The sequence below is a fragment of the Cyprinus carpio genome, chromosome B25, assembly GCF_018340385.1.
Source record: "Cyprinus carpio isolate SPL01 chromosome B25, ASM1834038v1, whole genome shotgun sequence".
Classification (NCBI taxonomy): Eukaryota; Metazoa; Chordata; class Actinopteri; order Cypriniformes; family Cyprinidae; genus Cyprinus; species Cyprinus carpio.
In genome coordinates, this window is record NC_056621.1 from 7,529,624 (window position 1) to 7,548,521 (window position 18,898).

General features: G+C 37.4%; 1 protein-coding gene across 1 annotated transcript in view; it reads right to left on the reverse strand.

Annotated features, from left to right (window-relative positions):
* Positions 1 to 18,898, reverse strand: part of furinb (furin (paired basic amino acid cleaving enzyme) b) — a 91,546-nt gene that overhangs the window by 12,358 nt on the left and 60,290 nt on the right. Inside the window, exons 7-9 of the mRNA XM_042752658.1 lie at positions 8,396 to 8,484; positions 6,653 to 6,825; positions 3,054 to 3,266 (exon numbers count right to left, since the gene is read on the reverse strand). Coding sequence (XP_042608592.1) covers positions 3,054 to 3,266; positions 6,653 to 6,825; positions 8,396 to 8,484 — 475 coding nt within the window. The remainder of the gene's footprint in view (positions 1 to 3,053; positions 3,267 to 6,652; positions 6,826 to 8,395; positions 8,485 to 18,898) is intronic.

The following is an 18,898-nucleotide window of genomic DNA, read 5'->3' on the forward strand; positions in this document are numbered from 1 at the left end:
ACATCAAGCAAACAAACACTCTATAGCCGTCCGAAACATCTCGGATGAGCTTCAATGAGCTGGCAGAAATAGATTTGCCTGGAGAGTCTGAATCCACTTTCACAGGAATGAGCAAATCAGAGATTCACAGTTCACATAACTACCCACAGCAGAAGAAACCATATTTTCCCCTCAATGTCAATGTGAATTTGAGCGAACCAAATTCAAATGGTCAAAAAGAGTTATCAGTTTGAAAATCCAGCTAGCTAGATATTCTGCTAGCTATATAAAATAAAGAACATCAAGGACATTGCGATGATAATAGATAATATCTACAACATAGCATATTTTGAGTAAGTTTCATTGGATTAGATCACTGAAACAATGACTGGATCATTCTAATTCAAATGAACAAATCATTCATGAATCATGAGTCAATGAATCAGTTCTCTGAATCAATGTCTCGACAGTATCATTCCAATTCCAATGAACAAATCATTCATGATTAATCCTTTCAAAGTGTTTTACCCTCCAGAGTGAGAGCTTCAAAGGGTTGAAGGGTGTAGGGGACCAAACAACTGTTTCTTGAAGTGCCATTCGTTGTCATCATCCCGTGACCATACAGAGGCGCCGTCATCAATTAAAGAAAACGCGCAAAGAATCATGAGGGCCAAAGTGTCCATCATTGACCAGTTTTGAGCATTTCAGTTTGGAACAACCCTTCAATATTGTGGGGGTGATTTTTTTTTTCTCTGAGGTGTGCTTTTGAGGGGGATATATATCGTGTTTGGAACACACCAACTGTCTCAATAGTCTGAAGTGGATTATTCTAATTCCAGTGGAAAAATTATTCATGAATCATGAGTCAATGAATCAGATCTTTGAATCAATGACCCAACTAAATAATTTCAATTTTAGTGAGCAAACTGCTCATGAATCATAAATCAATAAATGGGATCGTTGAATCAATGACTGAACAATTCCTGTGAACAAAATGTTCATGAATCATCAAAACATAAAGGAGATCTGAGGCAGATGTCAACAGTTTTAGTGAATATGACTTACACAACAGCTATCATATGACTTCATTAGACTTAAATATTACATAAGCTGTATCCACCTTTCTCTTGTCGTAAAAATGGGTGTGGCCATTTGTAAATTCTATGGGTCTGGCTTCCGGTCTCATCTGTGTCAACTCCGTCCAGCTATTTTTAGCTGAACAAAACAGTTCGTTTTGCTGCTTGATATTGCAAGTTGGTGTTTCTTATATTATTTTTATGTATTATCTTAATTATGAACACTGGTTTGTAGTGCAAACAGTTTTACCGTTTACTGCACGTTGTTATTCTCCTCGTTATTTACCTATAGCGGCTAATGAACTGGAAGTCTCACCCATAGGCTTACTTCTGCGTTAAAGAAAAAGATGGATAGACCGCTTTTATGTCGCTTCACAGCCGCAGTCCTCATTCACTTTAATTATACAGAAAAGAGTGACTAGGAAATTCTTCAAAATGACATGAGTGTGTGTGTAAATGACAGATTTTTCTAAAACGACTTCTGAATTATGTTAGAAACGCAGCCACAGTTCAAACTAATAGCCCAGATTCTCATCAAGATGATCCAAAGTAATGACTTTTAGAACTTGTGAAGGGCATCTTCTTTTTATAGGCGTCTTTTGGCCTAATTAGCTTGCCCTAATTAAAAAGCCTGCTCAGGCACACTCAAATACAGCTTATGCAGATAAAATGAAGGTATGTAACTGAAAACGAGGGGAAAACTTGCAAATAAGATCCAAAGATTCTGCAATGCAGCATGTTTGGTATTCCAAAATTGCTGCCTCTATGTCTTTTGCTGTCTTTCACTTGATCTATTTTCTATGCTCCTTCTCTCTTTGCTTTTTCAAACACCTTTTTCTCATTTCCACTCTCGGAGGAAACGCCGGGGCAGAGAAGCAGATGTGTATGGCATGCAGCAGCAGCACCTGTGATTGGGAAGTTTTCAGACACTGCTCTAAAGTGATTTTTTTTGCCTCCTTAGGGCATGACGTTCAGAAAGCTCTTTTTCATATAGCCCACAGGAAATCACAGCGGCAGATGTGGAAATCATTTCAGCGCCTGACACTTCATCTTCACAGCACGCTGAACGGGGCGGCACTCCATCACTCACTTTTTCTGTGTACAGTCGTGACGTGGCCATTTAAAACAAGCAGAAAATTTGGCACACACGGGCTGTTTGCTCTGACGTTTACAGTTCTGGTTACAACTGAGAATGCCAGCGTTTGTGTGAGGGCATGATGATCTGTCTGTGTGCTGTTAACGTGTAAATGTTGCAGTGCTGAAATGTGAATTGATTCTATTTCTGGAGCCTTTAATGAGACACGGTTGTAGCAAACCGTGTGTATGTGTTTCTGATAATAAACACATCTGAAGGCTTTAGTAAGCATTTGCATAGATAACTGAAAAATGGCTGTATTGCAAAAAAATATTTTTTTTTTTTTTTTTTAGTGCATAAGGAATGAACTGTTTTCAGAAAACATACTGTTTATATCTATATCTACATATATATATATATATATATATATATATATATATATATATATATATATATATATATATATATATTTAGCAGCTATTACTCCAGTCTTCATGTGATCCTTCTGTGATAGTTTTTAAGATTCTTTAATGAAGTGAAAATTTCTTACTGAATAAAAATATAAATTTCTTTCAAGTTATGTTTCAAAAAGATATTAAATATTTATTTAATATATTATATATAAATATGAATATATTATATTAAACTAAAACTTTTAGCAAAGTTTATGCTTCATACACAAAAGATATTTAAAAAGTCATATTTATAAATTTGTAATCATAAATATTATAATATTTATAAATCTAAAAATTTAATCCAAAGATATTTTGTTAACAAAAATAAAAGATTTTATGTATGAAGATGCAGTGTGTTCCTTTATGAAAATACTTACAGAACTGCCTCTGCATGCGATTATTATATGAATGGGACTATGTGACTATGCTAAACATGTATGGAGGATCGTTTTGCACATATGAACTTACAATCTGTTTCTCGTTGAGGTTTCCGCTGCTATAGGTGGTGGCGAGGGTGGAGGAACAGGCCTCACTGTACCACGGCACATTGCCATACTGTGTGGTGCTGCTGATGGAGAGCGTGTAGATACTGTTGGTGTATCCGTCACAGTTGCAGCTGTCCCGCTCTCGGCCTCCATTACCCGATGCCCACACGAAGATAGAGCCCAGGCCACCTCGACCCTAGAACAGATGCATAAAACCTGATCAATCACTCCTTCCAAAGTACTTTTCACTACCATTCAAAGGATTGGGGTTTGGACATTTTTAATGTTTTTGAAAGAAGTCTTTATTTCACCAACTAATAAATATATAATAAAAAAATAAAATAAAATTGGGACCAAACAATTTAATGATAGTGTCAACAAAGACAGACATCAGTCTTAAAAGTATTTATATTCTCATCCAACAGTCTGTTTACATAAATGGCAAGCGCTAATTAAAAATCACCGGTTCCAATCTGATTGGCTGGCCTTTTGAGACTTGACACAAAGGCTTATCCCTTCTGGAAACAAACTATTGTTTAAGTTGCTGGGCTCATACAAACATTCTGAGGTATAACTAATCATGGGATTTGTGAGGTCTGTGCCATCAAAACTTACAAAATACAATACAAGTGGGCGATTCTTGGCCAGAATAAGCTGCTGATAGTCTTTATGCAAATCAAACACCTGGCTATGTGAGACAAATGTATTTATGAATCAAACATCTGTGTAGTGTCCATTAATGTCTGTGCGGACAGGCCTCATCTCTATTACAACAGCCCACAAAAATCCAATTGAACGAGCCAATTATGGCTGTCATGATTGATTTAAAACCAATACTGTGACCTCTGAAATCTGCTGTATTTAATGCTTTAGTAATACTGGCTGGACAGCTGACAAAGCGCCACTTTTCTTTTCTAATATATTAGTCTCCTCTCTCGCTGCAGTCAAGCAAGTCGGCAGAATTTGATTAAAGTTTCTGTTATATCTTCTGCTGTTCATATGGGTAATATTCACAGCTGACTGACTCAGGATTATTGTGGCCATAAACGGTTTGCTTGTTTGTCTGAGATGCCGCAATCTGGTTCCAAAATATTTAGAGGCACAATTCTAGGAATAATATAATAAATAATAAAATAAAATTGGGGATAAAAAACTAAAGGGATAAAGGACGTGAGTTGCACCGCTGAGGCAGATGTTTATGCAATGCGTAATTTAAGTAAATTACTAGAGGGAGAAATCAGTTTTAAATCCCACCAAAATTAACAGCAGTCAAACTCATTCTGCGCGGCTGTATCAAAGTGCCATTACTCACACAGACGAGACAAAAGATTAAATCTTTTGCAATGCTCCGACAAAAGCATGTCTGTGATTACCAAGGACACGTTCAGGATGAAACAGAAGCGGCACTCGCGGTGGGCAGCCGTCCTAAAAAGGTCAGATTCTTTGCCTGTCAAACATTATGCTCTTTTCTCGCTGTGTCATATCTTATGATTTCTGTGTGTGAGGCGAAAGCAGGTGGTTTTAATTCCATTAAAGATATATTACTAAATTATTCTGAAGATAACGCGAGCTTCCTAAATGGCTTTTAGAATGTCTTAACATGCTCATGGGGGAGAAGAGGGACGAATTTTGTCGAATTTTTCAACATATTGTTAATGTTGCGATGACACTCTGTCTGAGGAGAAGAAAAGTTGTGAGAATATAGTTTAAAATACTTGACAGCTCAAGGTTTATAAAAGAAAGTGGAATGAAAAGAATACTGACATGAACAAACAAGATGTGTGTGGATAAGACTAGACTTTTACAATTATGTTTTGTCACTTGTTTTATCATTCCCTCAGGCAAAAATCACAAGTGTGATTGCTTAGAAACGTAACAGCACTCAGTAATAGCCTCTCCTCAGTAAGTCACACGATTTGAGGCATCACTCATGTCTGTAACACAAATGGTGCGTGATGACTTACCCGCATAGGTTTAGTGGTTTGTTTATATCCATAACAATACATACACTACCGCTCAAACATTTGGGGTCTGCAGGATTTTTTTTATTATATTTTTTTTTAGATTTTTTTTTTTTTTTTGAGAAGAGACTTTTTGTGTGTATAAAATCTCATATAAGAGATATATATTTTTTTTTTTTATTATTAGTGCTTTTTTTTTTAAGTGTAAGTTATGAATTTTTGTAAGGGATGATTTTTGTAATAGAGAGTTTATTCAACAGTTTTTTTTTAAAAATTTTTTTGTGTGTATTTTCATATCACTGTATGCTGCGTGTGCTCTTCTGTATCAGCCACGCCACAAGGATGCGCTGTTTCTACGTGTATTTAGCTTTGATTTGAAAGAAAACAGCACATCTTTGTGGCGTGGCTGATACAGAAGAGCATACGCATCATACAGTGATATGGAGAGACACAGAGGAGACCGTTGACAAAGGAATTGTTGAATAAAGTCATTATTTTTGTTTTCTTCGCTTACAAAAAGTATTCTCGTCGCTTTATAATGTTATGGTTGAATCACTGATGGCAGAATGACTATTTCATACTTTTAATGGACCTTGACACTGTTATTTACTTGGCAGTCTATGGGACAGTCACAAGCCTCCCGGTTTTCATCCAAAATATCTTAAATTGTGTTCCGAAGACGAACAAAGCTTTTACGGGTTTAGAACGACATGGGGGTAAGTGATTACTGACAAAATTTTTATTTTGGGGTGGAGTATCCCTTTAATAGTAATATTTGCCTTCGAAAACACCAGAAAAGGTAGACACTGTTAAAAGAAAGGGTTAAAGGAACAAGACAGCCACATTTTTGGATGAAAACAAACTGATTTTCATATTCATAGTGCAATGTGTATGCTGAAACTCTATCAAGGTATAGACTCACAAGGGATAAGGTTATGTGTGCCACACAAGAAAGAATTAACATATCAAAAACGAAAACAGAAAACAAATGCTCATCTTCTTCCAAGATCACAGTAATCTCCCTGAATATAGTATTCTCTGTAATCCTGTGTTTGTCAAAGCGCACATCCTTATCAATTCTCTCTCTGTAAAAGCAGGCGATGACATCTTCTACAGCTCACCCTGTCCAGCCTGGTTCCTCCAACAGAGGTGCTGATGGGAGTCGACGGCAGCTGTGACACATTTAGCTGATCTAAAATCTGCTCGCATGACCTGATGTGAGCATTCGTGCTGACACTGACTTGAGGAGACAGTGACATGACTGATTTGTAGGCGAGTCTTTTTGATTTATGCAAATGAGCATGAGGAGCGTGTGTTTTGTGTTAGTTAATATTAATTGTTTGTTTAAGTTTGTTTGGGTGTGTATAATAAATAGATTTATTTAATTGTTTGTATTTGTTTTTTATTATGCACTTCTGCATTTGATATAAGAACATATTTTAGTAGGATAATAGATTTTTTTTTTATCAAAATAAAATGAAAATCTGTATTTGTAATAAGATTTTCAGAAGCTATGGTCAGTTACGCAACCCACCAATAACGCTAGAAACGCCTACTAGCAACCAACAGTACTGCGACCTGGAGACCTCCAGCAGTAAAATCTCTTCCAGCCTATACTGACCTCAGTAACCCCCTGCAGGAAAGCTTCTTTGGCCAGTTTAGCAGGGCCATCCACAGTCTTCCCATCATCCTCTGGGCCCCAGCTGGCACTGTAAATGTGGATGTGCTGAGAGTTCAAGCTCAGAGACTGAGCCTCCACAACATCTGTTACCTCTCCGTCCAACATCCGCACACCTGCATGCAGAACAGTGGCACATAGAAAGAGCGCTGATGAATAGAATAGAACCAGAGAGACAGGAAAAATGGGTTTTGTGAAAATGTACTGTCTGTAAATGTGATGGAAATTTGGAAGAGAGAGTTTCTGTTGGCACTGAAGGTGAAAATGTTGCTTGAAGACAGCCATCCGATTTGATTTTAAATATAAAACTATATAAAGAAGGATTTAGACCAATGAGTGTTTTTATTATGCTTAAAGAGAAATTGTGCAAATTCATCAGTCAACACCATTGCTGACAAACATGTAACCAACCCTGTCAAATTTTCACAGGAACATGGTTTGCGTAACTTGTTGATGACTTGTAGTCCGAGCTGGTGTGATTGAGTGGATTCGGAGACTAATTTGCATATTAGTTGGTTCTGTGCATACTAAATAAAGTAAGTGTGTAGTTACAAGCATTTTAAGTTTAAATCACTTTCCCACCAAAAATGAAATGTGTCATTTTGATGAATAATTATAGTGACTGTACTGTAATTAGTGACTGTACAGAGACTTGATGACAAGGACTCCAAATATTACTAACCACTGGCAGACCCCCTTTCTAAAATAAAATAAAATAATAAAATAAAATAAATAAAAATGGCATGCATACATACATGAATACAAAAAAAAATTAAAATGGGATGAGAAATATAAATATAGATACATAAACGAATTAAATATAGATATATAAATAATTAAAAATAATAACTAAAGTGTGATATTATATAAACTAAAAAAAAATATTTGTATAATTATTATAGTTTTTATATGGTCAAATATGTTCAAATTAAATCTGGAAAATATTTCCTTTTGATTAAGTTAACAAAGTTTTTTTTTTTTTTTTTTTTTCACAATGCTATATGCAAATTTTACTTTCAAAAGTCTGATTTCTTAGGTCTGAGTTTAATTGCTTGTCGCAGTGTTGTCGTGTCTGGCTAGAACATGGTGTTATATTGGGAGAAAGAATCTAATTAATAAGAATGATTCCGTGGCCGTTTGTTTGATTAATAATAATCTTAGCAACAGGATTCAGACACTTCACGCACCCCCACACACACATGACCCAGCGGCCAATTAGATAAGCAACATCTGCTGTCTTTAGACACACACACACACACACACACACACACACGGACAGATTTATCCTCTTATTACAAAGATACACACACAGAAACACAGAAATCACATGCAGACTCAGGCAATCCCCCCTGCCTTAATCACCCTCATCTTGATGGAGAAATATTTTCCTACAAAGATTATTAAAAAGAGATGTGGAATTTGTGTATGCCTGCAGCGATGTCTGGCCCTGAACACGCTCAATGTGACCGGAATAGCCAAGATATTTCTAAGGCATTCACCTTAATGGATGTGTTTTATAATTGAAAGATAAAGCATTTGAGATTAGTCCAAAGCAGCATGACCATTAAATGCACAAAGGGCAGGAAATGAGAGAATGCTTTGATAGTTTTAATGCATGACCTATTTGATTGATCCTATTACCATATGCTAATTTCTAATCGCCTATCAATCGGATTCTGCACTCACCTCCGATTTTGGCATTGTAGGCCACACCCACTCCACAGATGCCATTGTTTGCTGCTGCCGCCACCTCCCCGGCACAACGTGTCCCGTGTCTAGAGAGATAAACAGAGAGTTTGCACTAGTGAACAGTGTGGCGTTGTCCAATTTACATCAAGTTCACATTCAGTCCAACTCAGTCAACCGTTTTTACACACAAATTCTCAGGGTGCTGTCATCACAACGGAGCTCTTGACGCACCCAAATACAGATGCATTATCTTTATCCTTTAATTAAATTCTAATTAGTCCTTGCAGGCGACAAGGATAAATAAATAAATAAATAAATAGCTTATTATAGTTGTCACTGATGGTTCCTACAGTACTGCACAAATCTCTGTGGCATGATGGAGATGAACTTCACTGTCTAAAGAAATCGCAGCTGGCTCTGGGTTTTGTATGTGCACTGCTAGAGCTATTCTCTCCATTCATCTGTGTCCTATTGGAGCTCATTGTTTTCCTGAGACAAAGCGGAGAACGGGACGATAGGGACCCAAGAAAAGGCCCGGAGAGCCCATGAGACTGCAGATGTGTTGAGGCGGCAGCCTCGCTTCACCAGAGCCTTCATTACATCTGCCGTTTTACACAAAAACATACACAAAAAGATTATTAGGCACACATGAACATGACATACAACACAACAGGAAAAACGACACAAATGAATATGCTTCATGGTCTTGGTCTCTAAGCACTCGTGCTCAGGACACAACAAAAACTGAGTCTAGCACACTGAGAGGAACGATAATAGCTAATCCACACCCCTGCAGTATCATGACAGCATTCCAACACTAGGGGTCGACCCGATTATCGGTCGGCGTGGCCGATTATCGGCGCCGATATTAAGCATTTTTTATTTGTTATCGGCATCGGCCATTTGCAAAACCGATTTGCCGATTATAAAAACCATTTTATTTGAAATGCGCGATCTGGCACTGAAACAGCCCATCAGTCAGAGCGCACCGCTCTGTGGCCTAGACTAAGCCCCACCGCCATCGTCCGTGCTGATTTGTTGGGAGTCACGAGCCTGCCAATCAATACGGCTGGCGCGGCTGGAAAAATGTTCCGCTCTCACACCGAAAGCAAAGTCAGGAGCTTGCTTGCTTCAGTGATCATCATCACACATCAATAAGTTTCACCTCGAAGGTAAGAATGCAGTAAACGTTCCTGAAAAGTTCCCCCAATAAATCACTACACTGAAGTTGCAAAACACCTAAATATAATCGATTTAATGATGACAAGCCCCGTTCAGTTATTATACTGTGAATTCCCGGTCAATGTACGTCATTGCAGTGTTATGCTTTAACGGATCATCACATCAGTGTGCTGAGATAGTGAAACTAAAACCTACTTCTCTCACAATTCGGCCAACTTAACGTTATATTGTGAATAGATTATCAACACGAATGAATTCACTCGATCAGGTCGATCACGTATGCTGCGTTTTTTTTTTTTTTTTTTTTTTTGTTCACATAGCTTCACTGAACAGCGTCCGTTCCGTTAGGGCTCTTAGTAGAAAAAATTGAGCATATTGGAGAAATATTGCTTTATTCTAACATGTTTGCAAAATAATTTATCATACAGATTCAGAATTAACCATTATGCAATTTTGAAGAGCTGAAAGGGCATCAAGCGCAAGCTCTGATGCCCTGATAGCGCGACGCGAGCTCCCTATTCCTGATTTAGTTATCTCCGCGGGCTCCCGCGCTCTCTCAATTTGACTAATAAGGGTGCGATTTGCCGGGGGTGGGGGGGATTTCCCCCCTTCTGGTCTATGCATCCCTGCCTCTGCTGAATAACTTTTATCCCCGGTGGGGATAAAAACATCATGCAAACCCGCTCTGAGTCCAGATCTGAATCAAATGATTCGCGATCCGATTGAAGCGCTTTGAAACGGTGAATCATTTTGCGACGCAATGGTTTAACTGATTCGGAGTTTCAAAAAGCTCCGTTGTGTTCTTTGCTCGCTTTCTCGATGTAATTTGTTGTTTGAATAACCGTGGACATTAAATCATTACAATTAATAGGCCTAACGTAGGCTTACAATGTTTTTATTAAACTGAGATCACACTTAAATACAATTTCCGTCGTATTAAAAACATTTCATAAAATTTTTCAAAAGCACCCCCCCCCCCTCTGTTTATTTCACAAATCGCACCCTGCTAATAACCCTATGCTAATAACGTAAATTGTCAATAATCTCACATTGCACGTTTTCTGGATGACGCTGTCCTGTATACTTCCTAGTTTGTATCGCCGTGATAAACAGTCAAACATACGTTTTACACATAAAAAATAAAAATAATACACTATTACAATATGGGTTGTGTGTGATTTTAATGCAATTCTGGGTTGCAAATAAAATGCTATATATAACACACACACACACACATACATACATACATATATATATATATAGAGAGAGAGAGAGAGAGAGAGAGATTACATTTATTTTCCATTATTTGTTCATTTGTTGCTGTTTAAATTTGCTTTTAAATTTGTTGCTGTTTAAATTTGTTTTACTTAGTTTACAGAATGCTGCTGATGGATGCTCCCAGCACTTTTTATGTTTGTTGTTATTATTAATATTAATGTTGTTATTATGAACAGTTTTTCTCAGAATTAAAGATGTGTTAAAATAATTTAAAGAGAGTCTTTGTCAGAGGCCTTTTTATTCTTAATTTTGACATTAATTTTCATTTTTACACTAGACACATATCGGTTCAAAATATCGGTTATCGGTCTCCTTGATCTGTAATAATCGGTATCGGCATCGGCCCTGAAAAATGCATATCGGTCGATCCCTAATTCCAACTGTTATTTTTTAGTTGCAATTAATTCATCAGCCATGATCCTTTGTCTTCGTGAGCAAATGAGAAATTTTTGCAAAAAATTTAAACAATTTAATATTGAGTAACGCACACTTTTGACACAATATTGCCAGTAATTTGCTATTTTCCCTCCATCAATAAAAAAATTGTTTTAAAAAAAGGGCACAGTAGAATCAATTGTTGTGCATCTACAAGCAACACACAGTAGTAGTGTGCATCAGAATGAATCGGTTGAGTGAATGATTCAAAGTAAGTCAATTAGTTAATTCCTAAATGAATCAGTGGCTGTCTTAGTCATGTGTCAGTGTAACATGCAGAAAGAGTCACTAACATCCCCAGCACTAACGCACTGTTAAATAAAAAAGATATATATATATATTTTTGAATATATATATATATATATATATATATATATATATATATATATATATATATATATGTAAAAACGAATGAAAAAAGTGAAATCAACTAACCACATAATGATATTTTATCACTAAAAATATCATTATGTGAGGTAAAATAATTTGTATTTATTAAAAAAAAAATCTAGATAGATTTTGAGTGATGATGCAAACAAATTAAGATGAAAAAGAACTTATTTACAAATCTTTCAAACATCTGCATGTTCAAATCAGTTTTAAAATAAAATCTGTAAAATCGGGACACAAGGAGCAGGTTCAAACATTGGTGATCTTGTTAAAAGTGTAAAGCTCAGGTGGGCAACAATAGCTTCTGATTAAGGCTCTAGATGTATTGTATTTCATCAAATCAATAATTGCTGAGGAGGGAGGTGTCCACGGATGTTGAAAGCAGGGGTTCTTGACAGGCCATTATGCAGGTCGTTAAGATCCGTTTCTGGCTACTGAGCAAATACACAACGTGAAAACACTCTCTCAGCCTTTCACAAATCCTGCTGTGTACTAGTAATTCAAAACGTACTGTAATTAGGACTGAATTTATTCTAAAGGGCATGTGGAATTACAGGACATACTTTCAGGATAACGTCCTTCATCACACAGAGGAGAAAACGTGTATTATTCAGATACATCCATCAGGATCTATCTCTCTCTCTCAAGCAGTGAATGAGATCAAACCTATTTTATGCTAACAAGCACGTTAGCTAGTTTCCTTACAATTAACATCATTCTGCCAGTCTAATGACACATTTGTGCATGCTCATATGAAGGGCAATAGCCCTGAATCACAACAATTTTTTTTTTCATGCTGAGGTTGTAAAGCCTTCGTTTGCAATAAAGCATAATTTTCTGCATTTTGTCTTAGGCAAGGTGACAGTTATCATGACTAATGGTTGATAGCTGGGAACACCTCATGAATAAACAATACAGTTTTTATATCAGCTCGTTTTGGAGGTAGTTTGCAGCTATAATGTATTACATAAGAATTGCCCATAGTAAAAAAGATATTTTATTCACACCTTTTATACAAAGATGGCTCAGGATGGCCAACTAGTCAGGTGGCAGCATGGCGAAGAAGACAGTTCAATATGTTCTGTGCTGATTTTAACTGTTTATGTTTCTCACACTAGACTAATTCCAACTAAATTTCATTTCAAAAGGTCCATTGTCTATTGTAAGTAGTGTAGCAATGTATGAATTGTTACAGAAGTAATTTTTCAAACCAAGCAGCTTTCTGTTGGTCAAAGCGGCGAATTCGCATGACCATCTGGACCCGATGTGAAATCTGCCTGGATATATGTTTTACCCTCACAAAATTACCGATCATGTGGATTTATATTAAAAAGAGCCCCTTAAGGGACATGGAGATGAAAAAAAATTGTGATGGAAGGAAAAATTATTTTTTAATACTTTCGCGTTCTCTCACAAATGCTTTGCATTCCCCCAAGAAAAGGTTTAGCAAGTGAACGCAAAGTTTTTCAGACGAACTCAAAACTTGAGGGAACACAAAATTTTGCAAAACACCACAATCGCAGTAAACATTTTTCCATCACTATGTCCCCTTAAGGGCTCCATAGTATTGAAATTTGCTGAACTACAGTATGTGTGCAGGCTAAACTCAACCTTTGTCAACATTTTATTCAAATTGCACAGGACTTCCTTAAGACTGACTGGAAGTGATTCAAAGTTAGTGGCTTTATAATCTCGAGGTTGTATAATGTACAAACTCTTATTTGAAATTCACCATGTAAAAGGTCTGATGCTGTGATATTGCTTTGATTTGCATACTCCCATCTACAACTTTCAAAGACACCCACACGCAGTCAAAAAGGCAGATCAGTGGCCATGTCCTGAACTCAAGGGCTCAATGGGTATCATTATGGAGCCTTGGCACAGTCATGGGTAAGGGCAGTTAGTTTACACAGTGACATTCAAAAGAAGTCACAGGACCATAACACAACCAATCCAAACACAAACAGTCCTCCTTTGCAAAAAAGGAAAAAGTCTATCCTTCTAAAGTCAGGAAAAACACCAAGGTTACTTCGCTGGCAGCTATTCAAGCATAAAAGCAATCAAACTATCATTTACTCTGAGTGTGGGCAGCACAGGCTGAACCTGTCAATTTGTAAAAAGTTAGTGTTTGCTCTTTAAAGACATGGGGAATGCAAACCTCGGGCACTGGCATTCACTTATTTGCAACGGTAATGGATAGTGCCTCAATCCTGGGCTTTGTTTCATAGTCGAGTCCACGTGATGTTTCACAATCAGATTTTACTCATTCGGCACCTCGTGACCAGATCAAATCTACGGCTTTATAAACCCGAAACCTTATTCTGGATGATTAGAGTTCCCTACTGCAGAGAAAGCTTTTTCTACAGAGATGCTGTTCAACTAATTTACCTTTCACAGCTCAGCGAGGTGCAAAAACACTGATTCAGATAACTGTGGTCTCAGTATTTTTTAAAGTGCCATGAGTCACAATAACGCTGATGAGCTCAAATGGTGTGCGGGTGGGGAAAAGAATGCGTACAACGTGATGCAATAACAAGCGTCCTTGTGTGCCTTTACATAAATTATGGTTCAACCATAAACCTGTAAAAAGATGGCTGTGGCAAAGTGTTAATTGATTGGCTACACATCAAAGTCAAACTGATGCCACAACTAGCCTATATTCATTAAGACGCATGTTCACACCTATAAAAGAGATTTCCTAAAGAAAGATTAATTGGAAAAAGTGAATTAAAAATTAACATTTTCACACTTTGTTGGACATTATGAAGTGACAACCCTGTGGGAAATCTGTGAAGTACTTTTACTCAAGGAAGCGATGTTAAAAGAGCTGGAGAATATCAGCTGTAAGCCTCCATCTGCTGGTTCACCTCTTTTTGTCAGTTTCTTGAAGGAAAAGTTCACTTAAAAACTTAACCTCATGTTGTTCCAAATCTGTATGACTTGTTTTTGTTTTTTGAGTCTATACAATGAAAGTCAATGGGGTACAGTGTTGTTTTGAACCCCACTGGTGGCATTTGAAATATTCTTTGAAATATCTTTTGTGTTTTGCACAATGAACTCATACAGGTTTGGACTTATATTAAAGCATAACGTGAGCCAAAAAGTGTTTGTGGATGCAGCTGCTTACCTCTTAGGAGGACAACACCACAAAGGAGGAAAAACAACTTCTCGACTCCCTGTCCCACAACTATTTAGGTGCAAAATTACCAACAATCTCAACCTTCCCTGCGGAGACCACAACGATCTGTCTGGGACCCACCAGACAGAGAGTGAAAATGAACTTGAATAGAAGTGGAGTTTCTTTTTCTATCCCTGCCAGCAACAAAACCACCACACTGAAAGCAGGACCGGAGACATGCTCTAATTCTTTCCGTCTCCTTGTTTTTTAGCCCTCTATCAGCTTGTTTTATGTTCCTTTCAATTCCCTGATTCATGCATTTACAATTCCCCCGCTCAGAGGCATAGGGTGCCCTTGAAAACTGGTGATGAGTCTGTGTACAGTACGCTGATGGAATCCGGCCATGTGTCGTAGAGTAGTGCATCTCTATTCCTCTCTTCAATAGGCTTGGATTAGGAAGCACTCTAAAAAGGATTAGTGCATTTTCCAGCCAGCTAAACTCAGCCCTCGGGCAGAGTTTCGGAAACCCACATGTCCTGAATGAGAAAGCGATATGGAGGAGGTAGAGAGTCAGCAAGTAATAAAGAGACAGAATCTCAGATAATGGCATGAGAAATGAGAGGGTGATGGAATTGGCGGCGAAACCTTCGCCAGCTCTTTGACGCAACTACAGAAGCACATTCCAGAAGTCAGAAGCACTGCTCCTAGCCTGAAGTCCCTGTCATGGTTAAGTCTCTAGCTTCAATTGCCTGGCTGGCGCAGAGCGGCGGATGCTGGGGCAGATTTCCAGCATCTCTGATGAGATTCCAGAGGCCCGACAGCGCTGGAAAAGCAGATTGACAGGTCTGGGTCACGTGAGGCGAAGGGTTGAGTGGAGAGGCAGGGGCTTCATGCCTAACCGTGTTATTTAGACCTCTGGCTGACAGCCACCTTACACAATCCATCCATCACAGGCGTTATTAGAATTAAAGAAAGAGAAAGGAAGAGAAGGACTTTTAAGGTCTTGTTTATTGATTCGATAAAACCAACGAGACCTGGATATTGATGAAAAAAAAAAACGAAGAGTCTCCAAGCTGACTTCCACCTAGTCTCCGATTCTGATGCTTCAAGGCGAGCTTTATATAACATATGTAATAATGTTATAAATAATAACAGTGAACATTTTAATATGTCTTTAAAATGGGGTTTTTGCATAATGATATGCATTATGTATATCAGGATACTTAATATAAGACAAAAATAAATACAAACAAAATGGAGCAGTCTGATTCAACCCACAAGGTTTTTTTAAACATTATCCAATAGTAAACTGTGGAGGACAAAATAAACATTTAATCTCATAAAATTTCGAAGACTGATGTAACTTAAACATTGTCTAATACAAGTCTGAGCAGGACAAAATTAATAATAATAATAATAATAATAATAAAAAAAAATTTAACTCCTAAAATAACTATTTGGAGTAGTTTGATGCAACTCATTAGGTTTAATTTAACACTGGACAAAATAAATAGAAACATTTAAACTCCAACATGGAGAAGTCTAATGTAACTCATATGGTTTAATACTGTCCAATATAAGACTGAAGAGGAAAAAAAAAACAGAAACATTTAAACTACTGGAAGAACAAAACAGTTCGGTCACGGTTATATCCACGGGCGCTGCGGATAATCCGCGGGTCGGGTAATCAAAAAATGCATTCTGATTATTTGCGGGTGGATAAAATAAATCATAAATGACACAAATATTTACTACACTTTTCAAAATACAATTTTCATCAGGCAGATGATTTAAATTGTGTGTGTGTTCACCTGATCAAGAAGTAGCAGTGACAGAAAGGGTGACATTCCAGATAAAGTTTGAAAGGAGTAAAGCCTGTGTTAATTCTATTGAGTATGGCTCATAATATGGCCAAATAAGATATTTTGTTGAATCAATAAATGTTCATTTAAAAGCAGCCCATGATCAGTGTATTATGTTACATTTATGTCTTATGGCTCCGACGAGGGATTGCCAACAAAACACAGACATTTGATGCTGTTTCACTTACCGACTGCAGTTCCGAGTCATGACCGGGATCTTTTATAGCTGGGACCGCTCCATCTTTCAGTATCAAACGATGTGCGAATCAAGGATCAAACTGGGCCTTGTTTAAATGTTCATCAACAAACACACTTGCAAAACTCCATTGCTGCCCCGAAAAACAAACTGCATCCACTATTAACGTAACGCTGGGTTCTTCGGGAAGCTGAACAAGGTTATCTTTCCCTTACAACCAAAATCACTTCTTTAGAGGGATTCTTCCCGAGTGAGTCCCGTGCAGCGCTGCGGAGTGAAGCGTGTCGATGCGCGTGCTCTTGCTCTCGCTCTGGTCAATGCATGCGTGGGTGCGTTCTTCCGGGAGGAGTGCCCATATAAGGAGTTCCACCCTTCATGACGTAATGAAGATCCACGATCGAAAAAAACTTTCCTGAGCTTGTAAGAAACCCGGAGGTGTGTATTTGGCACAGAAATACTCTGTTATATGTCCAAATCATTTTTGGAACTTTGGCTATGTTTAGCATAACTCTTTAACAGTGTAAATAACTCTGAATGCATGAAACAGCATTGTACCCCCCCCCAACCCTCTTAACATTCCAAAATGCCGTGCTAAAGGAAATATAAATATAAGCTAAATGAGCATGTATAATTAAATAAAAATAAATAAATAAATAAATTACAATTCCATATATAAAACAAAATGCTACAACTGAATCACAATACTATAATGTATAGTTGAAAATGGATATTCATTCTGAAATTTGCTAAATATTACATTTAACAGTGTCTTCATTCATTTTTATTGTTATTAAAGATTACGTTTTAGATGCTGGAACATTTAATATTAATGTAAAAAAGAGGAAAATGACCATGCATTATTAAAATTTAAAATATTTTACATTTAATTTAATTAAATGCCAAATTAAAAATATTCAATTCAACTAAAGATACGTTCATTTGGAACCACTGGTTCAAGCGGAAATTAAAAAAAGCCAAATAAAGAACAACTAGGCCCATATTTTTCTTACTAACCCCACAACAGCAAGCGCATCACTCACTTATCACAACTACAGCACAAAGTGAGATAGAGAGAGACGAAGAGAGAGACCATTAATGTCACTGCAGCTCTCAGTCTATGCCAAACCATTTCTGCCACTTCTATTTGAATTTGAATAAGCACTTTTCTGTCTAATCGTCATTGGCAAATAAACCAGACCCACTGAACATTAGTGTAAAAGCTTCAAATCCTGGACATGTAGAATGCTGGTTGAAATGGGTTATGGAGGATCTGATTAAAGCAGGTGTGTACAATTGTGGCTATGAAAACTAAGCCGTATGCCATCCTCCTCCACCCTCTTCAGTAGCTGGAAGAGTATCTAACATTAGCATGATGCTGCTGAAATGATGCAGAGCTTTCAGCTCACTTGCACTGCCTGTGTGGAATTGGTTCAAAGAAATGTTATCAGCATTTTGCGGATATTAGCCATCTATACATAGGAACAAAAAGAAAAGGAAGGACATGTGAAAGAAATGAACAAAAAAAAAACCATCTTATACAGTGCCCTTCAATACAGGAAACTGTCTCCCTTTGTCTCTGTGTTTGCTTCCGTCTCTCTCTCAGTAGATAGGCATTGAAATAGTCTCTTGGTGCCATGTTCTGAGAACGTATCAAAGAACGGCAGCTGTCTTTGGATCAGCGTATCATTCTGAGCACCTGGCGATGTCCCGTAGGAAGGAAAATTAGATGTATTTAATATGAGATCTCAATTGTTTCTCCTAGATAGAAATAAAGAGCAGATGGAGATTTTTTCTCCCGAGAAACCCAGACGGGACTCTTAAAGGTGCTGTATGTGAGTTTTTGACTCTACTAAAGCATAAAAATACCATAATTTGTTTGTTAACATACAAGTTAACAAACAAGTTAACATACTTGTTTATCTGAAAAACAATGCTACAGTCAGTTACTCTCCTTTGAAAATGTGCGTTTCGGGGCCGGAATGTCGGTCTCTGTTTTGGTTTATGAAACCCGCCCACTGCCAGTTTACCCAATTGTATTT